The sequence below is a fragment of the Gallus gallus genome, chromosome 1 (assembly GCF_016699485.2).
Source record: "Gallus gallus isolate bGalGal1 chromosome 1, bGalGal1.mat.broiler.GRCg7b, whole genome shotgun sequence".
Classification (NCBI taxonomy): Eukaryota; Metazoa; Chordata; class Aves; order Galliformes; family Phasianidae; genus Gallus; species Gallus gallus.
Window position 1 is genome coordinate 168,523,182 of NC_052532.1, and position 22,953 is coordinate 168,546,134.

The window sequence follows — 22,953 nt, forward strand, 5'->3', positions numbered from 1 at the left end:
GGTCCTTGATGTTCACGTTCCTTCCACGCCCTCTATCCCACCTGTGACACCATATGCCACACCTTCCATACTACTGTTTTCAAACGGAAATTCAGCTTTTTCCATTAAGAAGTATTTACATTACAAAGCTACAAACATTGCTGAAGTGCAAGTAAAGTAACCATCTTCAACCACACGCCTTGCCATTTTAACATGCAGAGTGGTTGGATACACTCTGAATGCTCAGGTCAGAGACTTGTATGCTGCCTCCCTCCTATCCCACACCTATTCATTCTCTCTCTGAAGGATGAGGTTTTTTGTTTTGCTTTGTTTAAACACTAGTGGTAAAATAGCTTTCTGACAAGTCCATTGCTTGTGAATGCATTACTGAGCACTTCAGTATTTTACATTCGAAGATGGAAATTATTCTTCCTTGGCTTCCTCTTCCCTATTCAACATCTAACAGTTCAAATAGTCCAAAATTTCCTCATGCACTAACAGTGGGTAAAGTTTTATTTCAATTCTAGTCCAGTATTTGTACTAAAAGCCCATTTCCATTTCTCATTTTTGGCAACATCAAGTCACTTTTGTTCCACTGTTCCCTCCTCTTAAGTTAAAGAAAAAGGTAGACTATAATTATGGTTTTAAAAAAAGAAGTCCATCTCCTTATGAACCTGTAAGATTATCATTCTATATGAATTTTAAAAGCATAAGGCTAGAAGCAAACCTACACGCTAGAAATGAATTATATTCTCAAAATCATTAAACTTAACAAGTCTATTCAGACTGGTTATCTCTGCAAACCTGTTCAAGACCGCTGAATAGAAGAAATGCCAAGCATACCTACAGGCCCAATTTAGCACACAGGATTAACAGAACACAAGTTAAGCGTTGTGAGAGACCAATTAGGACTGAAAGTAACCCGGTTTAAATTCCAAGTGAACTTAGGTTCTGCTCATTTTCTTTAGTATTGTCAAAAATACACCATGCTTGTTTGAAGTTTCATATCACCCTACCTACCTCAAAACTGTGTAGCACTGGCTGTAAATTTCCCCACATTTCAGATATTCATTTTAAGTCTTTTGTTTGTGTTTATCTTACAATGAATCATATATTGGTTTGAGTTGGAGGGATCTTCAAAGACCACCTGGTTCCAATCCCCCTGCCTTGGGCGGGGACTCCTCCCATTGGATCTGACTGCCCAGAATCCCATTCAACCCAACTCTGAACACTTCTGACAACAGGGCACTCACAGATTTACTTTATAACTTGTTCCAGAGCCTCACCACTGTCATCTCTTCCTCACATCCAATTACAATGAATCTACCCTCTTTCAGTTTAAAACCATTGCTGGTTAAAAGACTTTCTCCATCCATCTTACAAAGAATTTCCCATTTTGAAATCCCACAGTAGACAAATTCACAAACAAACCTTTCAAAATACAAACAAAAAATGAGTAATAGTTTACAAACTTGATGTTAAATTACTAAGTGGTGAATGTATGCATCAACAGACAAGTTTCAAGTTGTACATAATGCCAAAATCAATAGCACTTTAAGGTGACAAAAACTAGCTTAATGAGTTCACATTTTTAATCACATAACATAACTCAAAAGGAAAAAAGAATGAGCATATATGTTATTACTAATCTTTGTGTTTATGCAATTGATCAAAATGGTGACATACAAAGAAAAAGACAGAAGTTGTTTGGGGAGACATTTTATTCATGTACAATTTTATCAGCAATGTACAATAGACGCTTTAATTCTCTATATATTTCATTTCTTTGAAGTCTGGTAAATGCTTATTCATATACAAAACTACATGATGCTTTCTCGTAAAGACTGAAAATCGTGACAATCTAAGTGCTACAGTATATCTTGTAGTGATTAAACACGTTGTCCAGAAGAGTAACCAGCCACTTCAATGAAGCACTTCTAAAAATGTTTCTGATCAAGTTCAAATGCATCTGTTCATAAATAATGATCTGTTTGCTCAAGCCCATTATACTGCTAAGTACAACTGTCTCCAATATAAAATACCGTTTCAATACAATTCTCCACCGGGACAACTAGATAATCTAGTCATATTTATATTTAACCAAAGCTAATACAAATTTACAAGTAAAGTAACTTTAGAATTTCTTCAGAATAATTGTTCAACCAGAAGCTTTACTTTGGACAACGCAGAAGTATTTTGTAAGTAACATTCTGCAGCAAAAGCTGGAGGTCTGAGAACAGCTAAGGACTAAATATTAGCAATACACACTTTTACAAGAAGTCCAACCATCCTGAATGTTAACATGAAAGACCAGGTACTTCAGCCTGCGTGCCTGTCAAATAATCAAAACCTCTGCACAAAAAAAAGAAAAACATCCCACAGAACACAGTATTTCAGAGAAACATATTAGACATCGGCATGACATTTCTCAGATCAAATGGGCAACTGAAATTTAACATCCACCTGAGCTTGTTTCGCTAAGCTTACTATCTCAGAGAGTTTCACCACCTGCAAAAGAAAACAAAGAAAGTTTTCCCTCTGTAAAGTTTTGTTGCAGGTGCTTCTGGGTCATACTTTGATACTTTATGGAGACTCAACTTCTCTTGCATAACCTTTATGAATTAACTTCTGCTTAGGAATACATCCTCTTTTTTTTTTTTTGCACATTAAAATTCTTCACTACTGCTACACGTTTGTAGAATAATTTCTTGTCCACATTACATAACTTCAAACTCACCTAAAATCCAAGTTGGCCAGAATCATCAAGTGAATGTTTAGGTGGGAATAAAGCAAGTATAAATACACCCTTTTAAAATCACTGACTACAATCACTGCTTTGAATGCTCATCTCATTACAGTGATCTATCCTCAATCATTTGTTTATCAATCTCATTGCAACATCATATATAAACTTGTTCAAAGAATAACCTACTGGCAACATACACAAACAGACTGAATCCTTTCCAAAAAGGCTTCTCCAGATACAGATAATTTTAGGTTAGAAAACTAATTCTAACTCTATTTGCATGGCTCCATGATTGAACCAGCAAAACACCATCAGTTTTAAAAGATACATTATATAGATCCAATACAGCTTCAGAATTCATATGCATTCCTAGGGAATATTTGCCATGACCAAATCAAAGCTTAATAATCTTGCAAGACTTAATATTATTCCTTAAAAGCAAGGGCTGTACCATCAGGCTTAACAAGTTCTTCCTCTAAACAATCCACAGCTAATTCTAGAACTTCAACATCAGGAAATATATGATAACCAATCTGTCTGAATATCTCATTACCTTACTGCAGAAGCAAGGTGATCGACTATGTTTAATTTTAATCACGTGCACAAATATAATGCTATGTCAAAAGAAGTGTTAGATTTCTCAGTTACTTCAATTAAAACTAATCTCCCAGCCACTTCCCTGACAAGAAGGATGACAGATATGTCCACTTAGCAGTGTGTTCTTTTCCCAACTTTTACTTTTTAAAACAGATTTTCAGAAAAAATAAAATAACTGAAGTCTCAAATATAGAAACTCTGGGGACATAACAGCTCCCAACATCATAGTTTTCCTTCTAAAATATTCCCTTACTGATTTGTAGAACATTTGCTTGCAAACCTGGTAATAACTAGCACTGATTACCCTAAACTACCTGTAGCTGACTAAAAGGATTTTCAGCTTTTCAATATTCTGAAACAGATCCTGTGTTCTGAAAACAATGTTCACAATGAGCCCTCTTACCATTTTGGCAGCTTCATCCAAGTCGTCACAGGCAAGAATTTTGAGGCCACTAGCAGTTATTAAAGCTTTGGCATCATCAACTCGCGTACCTTAAGAAACAGATAAAATGCAACTCAGAATACTGGACTACCATTTCCAGTGAATGTGGATAAACGTAGAAGACAACTACTTTAGTAGTTATAAAAGAAGTAAATCTCTTTTTATTAACTTACCAATCCTCATCATCTAAATTCTATGTTTTCCCTGTTCTCCCACAGTCTTACAGCTATACAGCTTACAGAAAACTTGCTATGTAGTATCTAAGGTCAAGAACATCTGTCAGTATAGACAGAAATATATTTATCACATACACTGACCTTGCAATCGTACCACAATAGGTATTTTTAGGTCCAAATCCTTTACTGCCATAACAATTCCTTGTGCTATTACATCACATCGCATAATGCCTCCAAAAATATTTACCAGAATAGCCAGTACCTACAAAAATCAAGAACAATATTTACATTAAAAATGGACAGAGACACATCAGCTAAAAGCACCACTCACGACCTTTCAACTAAGGGAAAATTCAAGCTCTTAAGTGTAGTAAGGGAAATTCAAGTTGTATAAGTGGACTGGATGATCTTGGAGATCTTTTCCAACCTTGGTGATTACGTGATTTCTGTGATTTCCTAAGGGACTCAGGTCAAGAAAGAGAACATTTGTGTTCCAGAGAACTTCAGCAATAAAAATACAGTTCTATAAAGTCACACACTTTACTTCAGGAAATATAGTTCTTTATTTCAAAAATGCCTGACCCAGGATATTTTCATGTTGTCCTTATTTTGTGTAACTAAATTGTGTAACTTTTCTGCACAAATCCATCACAGTACACTATGGGAATGGCCTCAAGTTGTGTCAGGCTGGTTCAGGTTGGACATTAGGAAAAAATTTCTTCTCAGAGTGGTGAGGCATGGGAACAGGCTGCCCAGGGAAGCAATGGAGCCACCATCGCTGGAGGTGTTCAAGAAACAGATGTGGTACTTAGGGAGATGGTTTAGTGGATAATATTGGTTGTAGGTGGACAGATGGACCAGATGATCTTAGAGGTCTTTTCCAACCTTACTGATCCTATGATTTCATTCTATGATTACTTCAGAGAATGCTTAATAAAGAAGGCCACTTGTCTTTGAGCAAATCAGATTAAACGTCAGTAATTAAAGTAATTTGACTACTTAATTTGTCAACTGTTTATCTTTCCATTTCTAACATTACTAGTGAGGGTATTTCCCACATTAATAACTCAGCATTACTGAAGAAATCACTCTGAAAAGCATACGAAATTTACAGAACTTATAGACAACACTCTTTACACAGTTTACTTAAAAGCTAGCATGTTTAGAAGTAAGACACCTGAAGGATATTTAACTCAGGAGGACTAAGCCTGAGGTTAAGGGAAATACTTTTCCTGCTTAACTAGCAGAAAGGAAGGTTGGAAAGACTGCAGTCATTGGTGAAAGACAGAGGACATGTAACAGCCTTGGAGGGGGACAGGATAAACTTAACAAGACACAACTTTAATATACAGCTGGTACTAAACAGTAGGCTGGTTCTCATCATCTTGCAATGAGACTAGTTCATTTGCATGATGTTGTTCTCACTCCTGCTACTAATGTGTAGAAGCAACCTAGACTGAAACCCCAGAAAGCTGTTCCAAACAACCCCTGAAGTGGACCCAAACAGACTGCAGTTCATGCCACCAGCAGACTATATTACTGTTTGACTTTTCAGCACCAGGAATCTCAGCTACTTCATTTTTATTTCTTTATTTTTATCAGACAGCAAACAGTTGAAGGAAAGCAGAAAGAAAAATACGTGCATTTGGAAAGCCTTTGTCTATGCATCTGTAGAGAACTGTCGTTGTAAGAACTTGTCCCACATCAACACTTCCCACAACTTCTTCCTGTTCCTTCATCTTTTCTCTCTCCATAATTTAAGTGATCTATGCCTATGTCTCTTACTTTTTCTTCAATTTGTTGAAAGCTGGTGAAGTGAAAATGCTCTACGAGTTTTCACTTTTTTGGTTACTGGGATAACCATCAAGTCAGCATTCATGTTACCTAAGACAGTAAAGTTATCCCTCTGGTTCCAACGAATTTATTATCTTAATAATGTTCAAACACTACTGATAAACTTTGGATAGGTTAAAACTATGGATAGGATAAAGCCATTCCATGTCCATTACAAAGTTATTTATTTACATTATATAAAATTAGTACCTGAGAAATTTGTGCACAGCACAGAGAATATTCATCTCTACAACTCTAGCAGCTGCAAAACCAGCACAAGAATAAGAAAGGAAACTTATCAAAATACTGGTTTCTGTTTAAAAACCCAGCGTGGGCAATTTTACACTCATAGGATTTCTGAACAGATTCACATACAGCTGTAATTTCAACCAGAGGACGCAAAACCACCTACTCAGTACACAGCCAAAGAATTCATTTTAAACTAAGAAAAAACTTGAGCAAGTGTTCAGGCCTTCTCTGTTTGTACCAAGATTTAGCTAACATGTCCATTTTCTTCACTTTCTAATTTTACACTTACAAAAACATGTTTTCTGGGGAACATGCACTAAGCACTGTAATTCAAAGTACAGCTTGTGTTGCCTCTTTACAGAACCTTGACATGTCAAGTCCCTACCTTTTTATCAGAGGTAATAAGCTTAAAGGCTTCTGTCACTTGTTGCACTGTAGCACCACCTCCAACATCAAGGAAGTTTGCTGGAGTTCCACCATGAAGTTTAATAATATCCATTGTGGCCATAGCTAAACCAGCACCATTGACTATAAGAGAACAAATACAACATTTAGGAATTCAGTTTATAAACTCACTAAGTCATTAAAAACTCATTAAGTAGAGCATACCTAAACAGCCTATATTTCCATCCAATCCTATGTAGTTGAGATCTGCTTTTGCAGCATCCCTGTCTCTTTCATCTTCCTGCGTCCAGTCTTGCATATCAAAGATTTTCTTCTGACGATAGGCTGAATTACTGTCAAAATTTATCTTTGCATCCATACACATCACTGAAAGAAAATAATAGTTTATTAAAGAAGTCACTTGATGCCATTACTGCTAGAGCAATACTTCAACTGCTACGTGTGCACGTTAACATCTGTTACATCAAGCTTGGCAGCCAGCTCATGTGGTCCAACATTTTGCTGACATAACCCAATTAACACTGCATGTACATACAAGATTCTTTTCAGCTTACCAAAAAAGACAGCCAGCTAAATCAATTTATATTTATATGCTTAATTAAATTTGTTTTCCAACACAATATGTTAATGTCGAGTCCTCCTTGCTGCATAACACTGAAGTTTTAGCTGAAACTCATTGTAAACTAATATAAAATTATGAAAGCATCGAGCTGTTAGAAAAAGCATATGAATAAAAGAAACATTACCAACTCCTGATGCATCTTCAACCATAGGATTTATTTCTATCATGGTAGCATCATATTTCAGAAAGAGATTATATAATTTGATCATGTTTTCAGCTGCTTCATCCACAAGATTAGGAGGAAATCCCATTTTTTGGGCTAGCTGAAAGTAAAAGATTGGTTATCAGTTAACTGATGTTCATGTTTTGATTGACATTTACAAGTTAGGAATCGTCAAGTTTAAATATTATTTCAGTACTGAGTTTGTAGATACAGGCTCTCTCCTGTCTTTCAGGAGAACAGTAACTCTTGGGTTTTAAAAGACCATTTTTTATATAGAACACTGCAATTATCCTAAAGGAGGGCTAGTAATAAGTCATCATTGTATTTACATAGCTATTTAAAGCAGTACCATGCAGAGCTGGATTTACATTGACTATCAAGCTGAAAATACTTAAATCACTCACTCAAACCTGTTTCAAAATGTCAAAATGGTTTAAGACAACTCAGCAGGCTGAACACACGCACACTTCATCAACTTTGGAAACAACACTACCCATCCTTGCTAATGTGTACTTTTCCACATTAACAATTACCCTAACAGCTTGCTCCTTTTTTATGCCTTCTACTATATCAATGGGTTCCTTAATTATCGCATCAGGATTCTCTGCAGCAACGTCTTCAATATTAACACCACCCTGGGAACTGCCTATCAGCACAGGACCCTGGAACAAAAAGGAAAAAGAGTAAAAGTGTAAGTAATTTTATACCCCCCAACTGAAACTCAGTTTTTCCCATAAGACGCTGTCCAACAGTAAAGCCCTACTCGTAATTGGAAACCTTTGTATTTCAGCATTCTACCTACATGCTTTTATTGAAAAGAACGTTACCATCTTTTTTGTTCAGAACACCTATATAAACACTTTCAATAATACTTTCAAAATTGCAAGGTATACCTTGAGCCCAATTTCTTTTCACAAGGAAAAAATGTTGTAAACCACAGCAACAGATCAATTAACAGATATATTAAATTTTGACAGAAAGATCTAACTTATTAATTATACGCATTTTATCTTCTAGGTTGTGTCACTAGAAAAAGAATATCTCCCCCTTCTCCACTCACCCCTACACAAGCACACATCCAATGCCAGGGACTCATTTATTCATTCCACCATGCTCCAACTCCAAGGACAAATTTAGGTCTGCAGAATCCAGTGATAAATTACTGCAAACTATGCCCGTCCAATGGGATCACAAAGCTCAGTAACAACAGCTATTGCTGAAGGTAAATCAAGGTTTTCTGACAAAATAGCACCCAATTATTCAATAATAAAATAAATTAAGAGAACGTAATAGATAGCATTTTTCTAGAAACTTTTCTGTTTGTCTTTTGTCTTTTTTTTTCCTCTGCTATCTAAATCTCAAGGAAAACATCAAGGATTCACTACCAATATACCTACAGTCTCTCTCTGTGAGAATAGTCCTCCTGTTTAAAGACACACACTTGTTTTTATCCCAAGTACCTTTCCTTATCACCACCTGGGCATTAATTATGACATCTGGTGTACTAGGGCAGCATTACTTAAACATTAAAAAGTCTTATAGCTGCTGAGAATTTAATACACAAAGCAAGATGCTGATTCCAAGAGCATGCTTAATAACCACGCTATTCCCTTCTCATCATCATCTTTCCAAATGGAAGCAGGTAGGTGATGAATTATCCTGCATCAAACAGCAAGGTTCAACACAATGAACATTTCTGGATATTTGTATCCTTAACAGTCAGTAAGCTAAGAATACTTTACAAAAACAGAGCATCATTCCACAGAATCGACTAAAACAAATGGTTTTAATATGCAAGAGGTCTTGCCTCCACTGGCAAGTAAAACCCAAGAATCACATTCTACTTTCGACTCATTATTTCACAAGCTTTTTGCCTCCCCTCTTAAAGGAAGAGGTTTGCAACAGTATCAGAAATACCAGCTGCGTGCTATTCAACCTCTACAATTTCTTCTTTGGAAAGGTTCTTGCTAATCATCAGCACCCTAGACTCATTGGAGCAATTAAAAGCACATCCAAAAACAAGACTTGGAAAGTCAACAGTAAAAACAAAGTACATCCCTATTAAAAAAAAAAAGCAAAACTTATGGCTCAATACAAGGCAGTAAGATTTTTTTTTTTTAAGTAAGAGCAAGAACAAGGTGTTAGGATTACAACTCTGGCCATTTGCAGTATTTCTATGCCACCTTGTGGTAATTCTGGGATGCATACGGTAATATTTGGCTCTTCCAAGCTTTTGTACAGTACAACACAATGTAGGTGCCCAATCACTTAACTGCACTAAAATCCAAATGATACTTTCTTATTAGAAACACTACAAAAGAAGACACAGGCATAAGTACAATACTGACTTTCTAATTTTCTAGTAAAAAAATTAGTTTTCTCCACAGAAAATTATTTCATATTCATGCTAGAGATACTCCTCAATGACCAAGAGCTATCCTTCTACAAACTCTTAAGTGTTTGTATTGACTAAACTCAGATTGCAGAGCTTCAGAAGAAAAAATGTATGAGATTTGCTTTACCTTGGCTTTGTTATCCACCAATTCATGTTCTGTACTACCTAATGGAACATTAATCTGTCAGATAACGTATTAGCACATTTCAGTAATTAAGTTTGCATTGTAGCCTAAAAGGCTACATAGCCATACATACAGAATATAAGAGAGCCTACAGTTTTCATCTTCCTGACAGCCATGATATCAAGTCCTAAGCTTCCTAGCACTCACTGAAGAGTGCTGGTATAAGAAAGCTACTACCACTCCCAAACCTGAGGGAACAAACCTGTTCATCCCAAGGAATCTCCACACTGTGGTGAACACAGGCACTTGATTCATCCAGAACTATAGACTGTTCCAAAATACTTCTACTTACCTTGTTTCTAACACTCATAAATAGCATGTACACATGCATGCACATGCATAGCTGTATTTTTGAACTTAACTCTAGTACAAGCATCTGGTAAATAAGTGCAAACTTTAAAAGCAAAATGAAAATAATCCCCTCATTCCACCCAGCTCCCCTTCAGCCCCATGACTCTGAGTTTTAGCTGAGGCTACCAGTACTCTTTCACTATATCTTAAATTCTAGCATAACATTTTTAAAGAATTTAAAACACGATGGCAATCACATAGACATACTGGGAAATTACATTTCACCTGTTTATATTTCTGAATTTCAAATGCAAGTGACCAATACAGTGAACAGCATTTTTTTTTTTAATTCAACTGTAACAAGTCAATTAGTTGACCTCTATTTCTAATATTACTCACTTGAAATGACCTTTCCATTGTTATTGCAAAATAGTATTCTCTCCTGGGATATCTGCGCTCACAGATAAATACTTGGTTGCATATCCTGCCCTTTTCTCCTGTCTGCTTGGTAAACAACTTCTTTCCAATCATTTTGGAGGAGATATCTTTTGCTTCTTCTGGACTAGAATAAAAGAAGCTCAGAATGTCACAGAGAAACTGCAGGAAAAACAGAAGTAGTATAAAAAAATTCTTACCTAGTTGTTGTTATTTTATGGTTAATAATTAAAACACTGATTTTAAACTTGGCAAGAGGTTCAATTCATAATAAGAAAGTGAAGTTTTTCCATTCAGTTGGATAATACAGACAGAACTTACGAAAAAACTATTTTCACTCCTCCTTTGAGGCCACCTTCAAATGTTCCTTTTCCTCTACCACCAGCTAAAACCTGTGCTTTTACCACAAGATCCTTTGTACCTGTAATGAAAGAAAAGCCAGAATTTATCGTGCGTGACTACTAAAAACGAATTGCCCCAGGTATAACAATAGAGGCTGTTTTCATTTTAACCCTCCCCATATTCGAAAGACAAACTTGAGTCAAAGACTGTATCATAATTCACATAGGAAATAAACACTGGTGAGTCGGTATTAGAAAAAAAAGACATCTTCATTAGGCATTTTACTTTTTTAAACACATTTGAATCACAACTGATTGTGAACTCGGTAATAAATGTTTAGTATCTCCCAGTCTATTAGTAAAATGGCACTGAATATCTGAGGTATCACAGTCCAAGACTTACCTGAATGAAGTATAAATCCCCTATGTTTGTAACTATCTTCTCATCAATAATATGCAACTATAGCACTTACCCGAGTTAACTTGCAGGTGTGCTATGGTTTCCATTTAGCAGAGCATTGGGTGCTTTGCAGAAATCAAAGGCCTAAGCAAATCCATTATTTTTACCAGAGCAGGCAAAGTCAATCTTTTAGCTGCCCTAAGCCATTTTAAAATACTCTTGAAGGTAGGGCAGGCTGTGCATATGGGTTTAAAAAAGTGAAATCTGAGAATAAATTCACTATCAACTGGGATATCCTGAAGCATCATTGAAAGAGAAAGAATTCATCGTGTCATTTAAGGTGATGAAGAAAAATAAAACCCATCTGAGATATTACTCAGCTTCAATTACACTGAATACAGTGGAGAAAACAGCTAGATTGCAGGATGCAAACTATGTGGCACATCCCATCTCCTTTCATGCTACAGCTACCTGAGCCACTCTGCTCTTACTGGGCAAAGAACGAACATGTCGTCCACTTGGATGTGAAAAGGAAGCCAATAAAAGCATAAGAAAAATAACAGTCTTGAATGTGTACCTACCAACAGATCTCTGAATTGATCTCTGTTGATCTGTTGTGTACCTAACAACAGATCTCTGAATTCATAGCTGATATGGAGCTCTTTGGCATGAGAGACTTGAACATTACAAACATGCGAACATATGCTTATTTACTAAGGCCTATTATCTAAGATTTAATTGTGGTCCCTTATGGGCTTTACAGAGGCCACATAAAACAGGACTTTGGCCTTTTTTATTCATGAGATCATTTTTTAATGCAAGTACTTTAAGCACAAAGCTAGCTTGCTTTAAGAAACAAAGCATCATGCACGGGTAAAATCTTAAGTAGTGGCTTCATGGATATATGAGAGCTACATGCTCCAACATGCTAACTTAATAAAGTTCCAGCCAAATGATCATTTATCTAGTACATACATAAAAAGAAAATAAGGAGAAGTGTGATATTTGAGTGTCAGTATAAAACTCACTCTGTGAAGTGACTGAAAGCAGACGTTCAGTCCCCTGCTCACAGGGGATACCTTTCAAGTGACTCACAATATTTAAGATTTCACAGCACTATTTAATTTACTGTATTGAGCTTCCTATTGAAGTTTTGTATTTGACACCCTGTTTTTCATCTCTTACACCAAGTCCAGATGGGAAAAGCTACTTCCACAGAGAAACTTCCAGGAAAGCCATGAAAATTACCACAGATCTGTGGCATCAGTGCTTTCTGTTTCATGGTCTTTGAGAGCTGAAAGCAAATGCCACCTACCAAGGCAAGTCAGTTTAAAAAAAGAGTGTAAGAGAGTTTTTCCCTGCACAGAAGATAATGAAGCATGCCAGTAGACATGAAAGCAGAATCGGAGATTCAAAAGAAACCAGGCAGAGGTGCTCCCTTTAAAATTCTGGGGAGGACTATTGTGGACGCAGGGGGGAAACAAAGGGTACAGACTGCTGAAAACAGCCAGGTTCACAATCTCCCAAAATAGCATGTTCTTTTGGCACATTCAGATTTTGGCTATCCATACCACAGGCCTGTTCCCATGGGGTACTTCTTAAGAGTTTGAGTAGTATGAATGGTGGTTACGCTTTGGCAATGTATAAAGACATCTGAAAAAAGCCTGTGAGAAACAACCTTAAACAAACCTATCATTGAACTGTCCCTTATGAATAGAATGCAACAATTTGTAGCATTACACAAACAGGCTATTAATTATTTACACTTTTTTTCCTACACTACTGCAAATAAACTAGCTGCTTGATTGCACACAAAAGAGTTATTTGACCAGCTATGTTCTCAAGCAATTAAGTTTCATAGACGTATCTGGACCAAAAGATAACCGTGTCCTGAGAAAGCCTTAACTTGACCCATACAAAAAGGTTTGCTGCTCTATGAACAGTTCTTTCCTACAGCACCCGTTTAAGGTCATCCTTAAACTCCATAGGAGAGAGATGTTGTGTCACACACATCATCTGCAGTGTTACAGCTGCAGCACTACCACACATGCCACACAGCAGAGAACTGCAGTTATCCCCCAGTAACTCAACAAAATACTTGGAAAACAGCAGCTAACACCATTTTCTACTAATATGAACAGTTTTGCTTTCTGTGTTCTCCTTACGTTGCTCTGAAATACTGCTAGGCTTTTGTTTCAATGACAAATAGCAGCTCTGCCTTGCAGCAGGTATCCACATATCTTTGGGCAGCTGAATGCAGCTAAAGTCTCAGGGAAGCAGTTATAGAGGCAAGCAAGTTAAGGCAGCAATGCACAGAACTCAGCAATCACACTCAGGGATGGTAAGAGCCACTAAGAACAGCTACCTGCAGTCAGTGTAACACTGAGTTAGCATCTATTCAAGACTACATAATCAATGCAGCACTAACGATACAGGTTTCATATTCAACAGTGGTTTATTAACTAGAGAGCGAAAAAGAGTGATGCAATCAGGAAATGCCCTGTTCTTTATTTCAAGCAATACTGACACTTATCAACCTGAGGGAATCATTTCTGATTCCACAATCTAAGCTTTCAGACTGGGAGGAAGGTCCCTTTCTCACCACACTCATGCACTGACGATCAAAGTGCAACACAAGCTTATCATAAGTTTATTGAGAGGAAAGCAGGCTTGGTGTTCTGTCACCTCTCAAACGTTCTGTGAAATTAGGAAGTTTGATGATTAGGGCAGGCAACCTTAATTAAAGTATTCTGCTTTACGTGTTTCCATTCTGAATTATGTCAAACTCCTCTCACTGCCACTCCTCTATGCCTATTATTCACTACAGTGGCAGTACTGCTTTCCACGTACTGTGAACATCTTCATGATAACCATGCGAGCCTGATCTGTTCTAGCAAATAAAAAGGAGAAATAAGAGGCAATAATAGGTTAACAACAAGTGACAATCAAGTTCTCAACTGCAAACTGTGGTAGACAAAGACTCAAATCATTGCCACAGTTACACTTTATTTAAAAGTTTGTAGTTTAGGATGAATCTCTCCCAGTCATAATGCAAATCGATCTTTTCTTCTTGCAGGGACATAAAAATTCAAAGGGTAGATAATATCGTTGTATTTACTGGAATTAGGGAAAATATAGACTAATAACAAATAATGTATTCTTAACAGAGTAACAGAGTGTCGGCCCTAACAAACGCAGAGAGCCTCTTCAAAGCACACTGTGCTTTGCTAACAAGTACAGCTACTCAGAACAAAACTTCAAAATCACACTTTTCAGCCTTAGGAACATTCAGATGAGAAGAAACTCTGCAAGCAGAAGTCTAATTATCAAAATAGTTACGTGCCAGCAATCTTCATGCCAAGCAGGAGAGTGAACAACATGCTGCACACCTCTCACAAAACACTACTTTCTACACAAACACATCCTGACATTATTCACCTGCATCGAGTTCTTCATCAGCTTGCAAGGTTTTGGCAGTAGCTGAATTTAAGTGATTAAAATACAGCAGTCACAATCTGGACAGGCAGGTTAGACAAGTTATTTGAATGACTGAATTATTATCAACAACATGTTTTGGTATCGGAACTTCGAAGGGGTGAAGTACTGTAGGAGAAAGCAAAGGCTGAAGCAAAATGTAAGCTCTGGATGTCAAAAAGTAGTGCTTGACAAAAAAGAAATCCAGAAAACGTTTGGTTTCTAGACTATGACTGCTGGTTCTTGAGAGACTTTGGCCAGGCAAGTAGGATCCCCATCAAAACAATTGCTTAGCACTCCATCTGAACCTGACCTCTGTGGCAGCTGGATTTGAACCCTTGGAGGATTTCTGTACAAAACACATAGTTAGAAATCAAAACATTTATAAAGAAATCTACCCACGTTTACATGTTACTTTTTAAGAAACAGGTACAAGCTGCAGGTTTAAGCAACTGACAGCAAAATGAAGGCCAGGCTGGATGTGGCTCTGGGCAGCCTGGTCTGGTGGTTGGCGACCCTGCACATAGCAGGGGGGTTGAAACTCAATGATCATTGTGGTCCTTTTCAACTCAGGCCATTCTGTGACTCTATGAAAATAAAAATACTGAAAAGAACTTAAAGCTCTGAAAAGAAGCACGTACTGATCAGGGAGCTGCCATTAGGAATGCAGCCGTGCCAATCACATCCATCATTCTGCAGAAAACATATCAACAAAGATCACTGCTTATAAACAATGCTGATAAGGACTCAGACTAGCTCTCTTAAATTGCAATAGCAGTTTCACAGCTAACAGTTAACAACAGTAGCAACAGGGAAGATTCCACTGTTCCAATTTCCTTCCAGTAACTCAGGAGTAGAGTAGTGGAATGTTATGCACTCTGTTTCTCAACACCTCCTGTTCTGTACAGCTTACTTTATTTAACTAAGATTTGTATTTCTGTCATTAAAATCCTACACCACTGGAAGCAACACCAGCAAAGCTGCTTCAAGATCTCTCTCAAACCATCACAAAAGGAAACATATGTTCCCCGTGAAAGAAAAGCAAGCTTCTCCATGGGCATACAATATGTCACTCCTTCCCACACAAGAAACTGTTAACAGAGGAAGGTGTCAGGAAGCATCAACATTTCAGTTACCACAATAACTTCATAGGTGCTGCTTTAACTAACAGCAATACTATGTGCTTCAAAGAGCACATTCCACTGAGCTATCTGCTATCACACCGATGAAGCAAGCATCTGCTCTTCAAAGAATAGCCTCTAGGTCTGTTAGCCGTGTTATCAACACAAATAGACAGCAGCTCCTAAAGCAGCCCTGGTCACACTGTTAGTGCAATCACCCATTGGCTGAGAGTAAACTAAGCTCATAAGACATACTACAACATCTTAATAACACTCCAGAAGTTACTCACTTTTTCAAAATGTAAGTGATATGTTTGCACAGCATACGAATAGTCACGTATTGCAAAACTCACAAATAAATAAAAAAACCAATATTTTTTTAAAAAAGCACCTTTAAAGACTATATGAGATACTGGGCATCAGTATTCTCAGCTCTGAGCAGAACACATTCTTTCAGTGGCACAAATGAGGTCTGGAGATCTTCAGCGGAGACAGTGAAATAGCAGGGGGAAATTATGCAAACAATGACATTTACAGGAGGTCCAAACCTTTTCCCACTGACTGAATTACTCAGTAATTGCTTTGAAGAAATATGTCATTCCATGAACCGCTTCGGTACGTGATAACAAATCACTTGAAATGAGGTGGAGGGCTCTTCCAAAGGAAAGGCTGTTAGGTAAACAATAAATGTCAGTGACCCTCCACAGCCAAAAAAAATATGAAAAGAAAAAGTTAAATGCAAACCAATGTTTTAATAATGTCCAACCTTCACGTGACACAACAAAAAGCTTTCTAAACAACCACAGAATCATAGAAGGGCCTGGTCTGAAAAGGACCACAATGGTCATTGAGTTTCAACCCCCCTGCTATGTGCAGGGTCGCCAACCACCAGACCAGGCTGCCCAGAGCCACATCCAGCCTGGCCTTGAATGCCTCCAGGGATGGGGCATCCACAGCCTCCTTGGGCAACCTGTTCCAGTGCGTCACCACCCTCTGGGTGAAAAACTTCCTCCTAATATCTAACCTAAACCTCCCCTGTCTCAGTTTAAAACCATTCCCCCTTGTCCTATCACCATCCACCCTTGTAAACAGCCGTTCCCCCTCCTGTTTATATGCTCCAAACAAAACAGAAGCAAAACAACAGATTTGCAGAATCCAGCTAGAAAGCAAATCTGAGTTGAATAAAGCCCTTTAAGAAATGACATAGCAGAAGAAATCAAATTTGGAAAAACAGTAAAGAAAACTGAGTTTTTTCCTCAAAAAAACCATGAGTGATCTACCATCATTGCTCTAACGTCATTCACAGCATCTAGTTTCATCTCAGTTTCCTTTAAAAATATTAGAAAAAAAATGTTACAGGGAAGAAGTGTACTCTTCTAAGTCAGTTCTAAGATGAACTGCAATATTCATATGCCTCAGCTTGGTTCTGTGCTACACTAATTATCTAGCAGTTATGATAACCCCTGGTACAGTTAAGCTTTGGCTTTGTTCCAGCTTACACTGACTTGGCTATAGGTACATATATAGACATATACAGACATAAGGAAAAACTTTCTTCTCTCAGAGAGTGGTCAGGCACCAGAATGGCTATAGATACAGCTAAATTATGGTAATTTCTGTTAATGAAGAGAGTGTGTTTGTTGTGCTCAAGGATAAAAAGTTACCCATTTCTAACTGGAGTGACTTATATGCAAAAGGAAAGAAATGCAGTGCCAAAGTGAAGTTTACATAGAGCAGGTTTCTGGCTAAAGGTTATCAGGAGCATGTGGGTTAGCACCAGAAAGACAGAGCAAGCAGCATTACCAACTATCTTTGTCATGGGTTAGACAAACATTTGGAAAAAGGTTTAACACACAAAGAGAAGCAAAAGATAATCTCCTATCTACCAGCAACAACTTTTACACAGTAAAAACAAATAATGAGTAAGTGGACAAAAAAGTGAGTTTTTTCATTCTTCTTCACGTTTTAAGGTTGTTTTAAGTGAATACTAAATGAAAACAAGAGGGAAATTATTAGAATAACACAGGAAACCAAAATATTGCAGCCAAGATCAGCCTGCCACATGCAAGGTCTGGGCAATGCTTGAGGAAAGCCCCCAAAACCCAAGCCCCTTCAGGTTCCGCCCCTTTAGGAAGTCTTCATTTCCTCATCCCTAACATCAAACAAAGCCACAGTGCCAAACACACACCAACTTAAAGGAAGTGTATGAATGGCAGTAAGCAGCTCTGAATTCCTTACCTCTTGCTTTCTGCATGATGCCAACTCATGCACTTCACAGCTTTGTTTTCCTCAGCCCTAAGAAACTGCACAGGGTCACACCTGCCAGATAATAGGCATACCTGTGGGCCCCCATGGATGAGACAGAACTATAAGCAAGCAACCACAGACATACCTGCTTTGCTACAGCTCTCCTCCCTAAACAAGGAACAAAACAAAGGACTTCCAAGGCATGAGTCCCCCTGCTGTCCACCAAAAAGCACAAAGGATGTCTTATTTGTCACCAGCAGGAGATCTGTGCAGATATTAACATAATAGGGCATAACCCTCTGCTTACTGAAGTTTACATTGTGCTACAAGCTCACTCTTTACCGAAGGCATGGGACTGAATTTTAAACCATTCTCAGAGTAGTTGGAAAGGAAGTATTTTAGCATATCTCCTTTATGATGGTGAAGCTAAAATGGGAACAAGACAAAGAAGACAAGCAAAATACACCTGCATTTCTGGGACATCAATTCTGAAGCTGCCCAATTCTTTTCTACATTACAACTTGCTCTAGAAAAACAAATAACACTTTCAGATCACATTTCTTGCATTACGTCAACACATGAAGCAGAAATGAATCTAACAAAACACACAACCTCAGGAATAACTACAAATGTATCCATTTGGAGATGAAAAGAGAAAGGCATTTTCATTTAGAAATGGAGTATGACAAGAAAAGCAACATCTTCTGTTAAAATTGGGTGACAAGCCTAACACATTTAGGGAAGGAAGCTCTAAACTGAAAAAGAAAATAGAACTGATAATGGAAATTATAACAGATTTCTATATTATGTCCAAATTAAACCCCGAAGTTTTTTTAGTAAGATGTATAATAGGTAAAAGTGGCAAATCAATGGGTAAAATCACATCCTAAATTAAAGCTCAACTAATCATTCAAGCAATGGGTAGAGAAGATTGGATGCCTTTTTACCAACAAGCCATGAATTTAGCATTAACTACAGGCTGTCAAAGTCCTCCTGTCCTGAAGTGTCTGCATTCTGCCAGAACAGTGTGTTTTGAAAGGCATAGGATTTTACCCTATCTCTGCAGCCTAAAAGAAAGCCTCCTTTGCAACTTCTGCTCTGTAGCAGATTTTGTAGTACAGAAGTCCTGCCTATATCCATCACTGAAGTTCTTCACAGAAGATCTACTCTACCCTGGCCAGAGAATGAGAAGAAATCCAAGATTTGCACAGAGTCTATTATTCATTTCAAAGAAGTCTAGGCAGTTGCGTGAACCTACGCTAATGCAACTTAAACCTGCCACATCCTCTCAAAATACATTCCTTCTAAGCACAACTCACAAGTTACAGGAAAAATATCTTTAGCATTTGGGATATGGGAATGATGGTGACAGAAACACAAGTTCACAGCCTGCACTGAAAGTAGAATTAGATCCTTCCCCACTGCAGTTTCACAGTTTAACTTCATAAACCGGTCTCTATGTGTATAACCCAGAGAGCCTTTAAAACTGTCACTTAACTGATTTCACCATTTGCTCATGCACTGAGGGTTCTTAGACATAGTATGAAATATTCTTAGGGAAAAGTCAGCTCCAAAGTGAATACTCAGGTATGCAAGAAAGATGCTCCACGGGAAAGGCTCTCATAAAGAGAAGGTACATCCAGAGCTCCAAGGAATGTCTTACCAGGAAAGACAGACAAAGTATTTACAACCCGTATCAATCCCACGCCTATATTGTATATGTTCTCTTTAATATTATACCTATTTCTTTTGCTATTTTGTAAGCTTCTTCTGGCGACTTGGCAACCAGTCCATGTGGAACAGAAATGCCAGCCTCCTGCAACAGTCCCATGCTCAAATATTCATGTAGTGACAGGTTCCTCTGCTGCTGTTGTTGCACCTGAAACCCATGATTATTGAGTATTCCTGGACTTCCACCAAGCACCTGAAGGGGAAAAAAAAAAGGAAAAAAAACCCAAAGATCATGAAAAGCTGCTGTTTAGCTTAAAAAAAAAAAAAAGCCTATGCATTAAACAAGAACAGTTAGTTAAGTGTATCAATGCAAACATCTGAACGCTTGCTTCTATGTTTCATGGACATTATCTTTCATACTGGCCACTGGTGGTATTGGGTTTGGAGAGGTTATTGAGGGCAGTGGGGAAAAGCTGGGGACAATGACAGCAGGAGCAAGGTTTGGTAGAGCTAAAATACCTTTCAGCAACTAGCTTGCACTTAAGTACTTGAAGGAGTACGTCTGCAGTGAAAAAACCCTAATCAACTCTGGAAGCTTCACAGAACTGAGAAGCACACACGTTTGTGCTGAAGTTTTGGTTTGTCTCCTTCTGCCAAGCTAAGAACTGAGCTCTGTGGAGGAAGGATCAGCTTCAGCCCTATAAACTGTAAATTAAGTTTGCTACAGAACAAAGTATTCAGTGTTAAAATGATGATCGTGAACCAGAGAAGCCCACATGTGAGCAGTTTCAAATACTGATGCTGAGTTGGAGGGTTGTGAAAAGGTAACTTTGACATTTCAGAGGCTAGGTAAAAGAAAACATGCTTAGCACTGAGCCCACGAAATTCCAGTGCAGAGTGAGTCTTAATTTCATCTGTAAAGCTGAGGTAGAGGACACGGAGAATTTCTGACATTTTCAATAAAGCAGCCCTAGGAAAGGAGAATTTTGATCATAAAACATCAGGACTGATATCACATGAACTATCTTTATTAAAAAAGAACAGCTACTTTCAAAAGATGACCTTAACGTTATATGCATACAAAACAGCAAATCTACTAAACTCAGCTAACGCATGTATATAAATTACAGCTGAAAGTTCAAAGGAAAAAGACTAGGAAGCTAACCCAGCTTCAAACAAAACAAGGCCTTGCTGTTTAATTGTTTGCTAAGTAGTGTTGGCACAAGTACCACACGCAGAAATCTGCACTGGGAAACGTCTCGCATAGGGAGACTCCGCATACTTTAAATCACTTTAGTTAAAGCAAGCAGGCAAAGCAAACAGGCGCCTTAGGATGGCATTTCAAGGCAGAGGTTTAACCTCCGAGGGATCCCCTGCATACAGCGGCCCTCTCTCGCTGGCACAACCCCAAGGACGAGGTGCCGCTGGCCGGAGCCGTGTCCCTGGCGCTCGGGGACTCCGTGTAACGTGAGAGGGGAACCCGAGCGACCTTTCTCCGTGTGGGGAAGGAGAAGAAAGTGGCACAGAGCTGGCTCGCACCAGGCCCGCTGCCTCCTTTGTTTGCGCTGTTTTCCAAAACAAGGCCGCGTTCTGACGCGGATTTAACAGGGAACGCGAGCAGGGCTGAGGGGTGGCGAGCTGCGAGGGGCGTTCTGGCACCGCCCGACCCCTCACAGCGGCAGGGACACGGAAGCAGCGGCGTTTCCCAACAAACGAGCAGCTTTGGGGAGGAAGGAACCGCGCGAGGAGGAGCTGCCGAGAACGAGAAGCGGGCTCGCAGATGGGCGCAAAGGCTGCGGCCCCACAGCCGGGCAGGGCCGGGCGGCGCGTCCCGCACAGCTCCCGGGGAGCTGCCGCAACCCAACCCCAACTCCAACTCCAACTCCAACTCCAACCCTAACCCCGGCCCAGCCCAGTCCCGCCCCGCTGCCGGACGGCCGCTACCTTCGCCGTGGCAGTGCCCAGGGCGGCGCGGAAACCGCTACCCCTCAGGCCGGCCGACACCCGGCTGCAGATGATGGAGGCCGCCATAGCTGAGCCCCTTCGCCCTCAGGTGCCCCTGGCAGCGCGCATGCGCTACCATCGAGACGAGGCACGGGTGGGGCAGAAGGAATGGGGAGGAGCCGGAAGCGCTGGCGCGGCTCCGTCGCCTTCAACGACAACAGCCCGGGGCGCGGCGGGAGGCCGGGCCCTATGGGCTCCAGAAGCGGCTCTGCTGCCCCCTGCCGGGGCGGACTGGGGCGAGGCGAGGTCTTCAACCCTCATTGTTTATCAAGGATTAAAGGATCCCATAGGGATTAGAAAAAGCGTAATAATTCCTCCTCCGTCCCACGTCGCCGTGACGGTTGCAAAGGGCTGCACCCGCCTCCTCAACTGGAGGGGCCTGCAGGCCCGCTGTCCCCAAGGTAGCCATGGCTGTCCCTCTTCACACCGAGCTCTCCCCAGGCACCCATCCACCTGCCCCAGTGTATGAGCACCCAGCCTGGCCCAAACACAGACATCCAAACAGTCCTCCAGTCTGTGCACCACAGACTGAACTCCCCTTTAACCCTGCAGACACAGCTGCAGTCACAGTATGCTCCAACACAGGGGCGTGCTGTGGGGTGGCAAGACTCCTCCACTCTGGTTCAAATTGAAACAAGAAATCATTATTAATCATAGAATCACAGGATCACAGAATCATTAAGATCATCTAGTGCAACCAGAAACCCATCCCCACCATGCCCACTAACCATGTTCCTCAACGCCACATCTACATGGCTCTTGAACACCTCCAGTGATGGCAACCCCACCATCTCCCTGGGCAGCCTGCGTCAATACCTCATCACTCATTCTGAGAAGAAATTTTTCCTAATACCCAAATCAAACCATCCCTGGTGCAACTTAAGGCCATTACTCCTCATCCTATCACTGTTACATGGGAGAAGAGGCTGACCACCACCTCACCACAGCCTCCTTTCGGGTTGCTGTAGAGAGCAGAGGTCTTCCCAGAGCCTCCTCTTCTCCAGACTGAACAATCCCAGTTCCCTCAGCCGTTCCCCATAAGATTTGTGCTCCAGACCCCTCACACTTTCGTTGTCCTTCTCTGGACACGCTCCAGGGCCTCAATGTCTTTCTTGTAGTGAGGAGCCCAAAACTGAACACAGCACTCAAGGTGCAGCCTCAGCAGTGCTGAATACAGA

At 39.6% G+C, this 22,953-nt stretch overlaps 1 protein-coding gene across 1 annotated transcript; it reads right to left on the reverse strand.

The window, feature by feature from the left end:
* Positions 1-1,557: 1,557 nt before the first annotated feature.
* On the reverse strand, positions 1,558-21,846 carry SUCLA2 (succinate-CoA ligase ADP-forming beta subunit). The gene is made up of 11 exons (NM_001006271.2): positions 21,716-21,846; positions 19,841-20,024; positions 10,839-10,938; positions 10,482-10,644; positions 7,746-7,874; positions 7,174-7,312; positions 6,632-6,793; positions 6,408-6,550; positions 4,082-4,202; positions 3,726-3,814; positions 1,558-2,487 (listed from the first exon to the last, which is right to left on the reverse strand). The coding sequence occupies exons 1-11, from the start codon at positions 21,800-21,802 to the stop codon at positions 2,413-2,415; spliced, it is 1,392 nt and encodes a 463-aa protein (NP_001006271.2). The 5' UTR covers positions 21,803-21,846; the 3' UTR covers positions 1,558-2,412.
* Between the last annotated feature and the right edge of the window lie 1,107 nt (positions 21,847-22,953).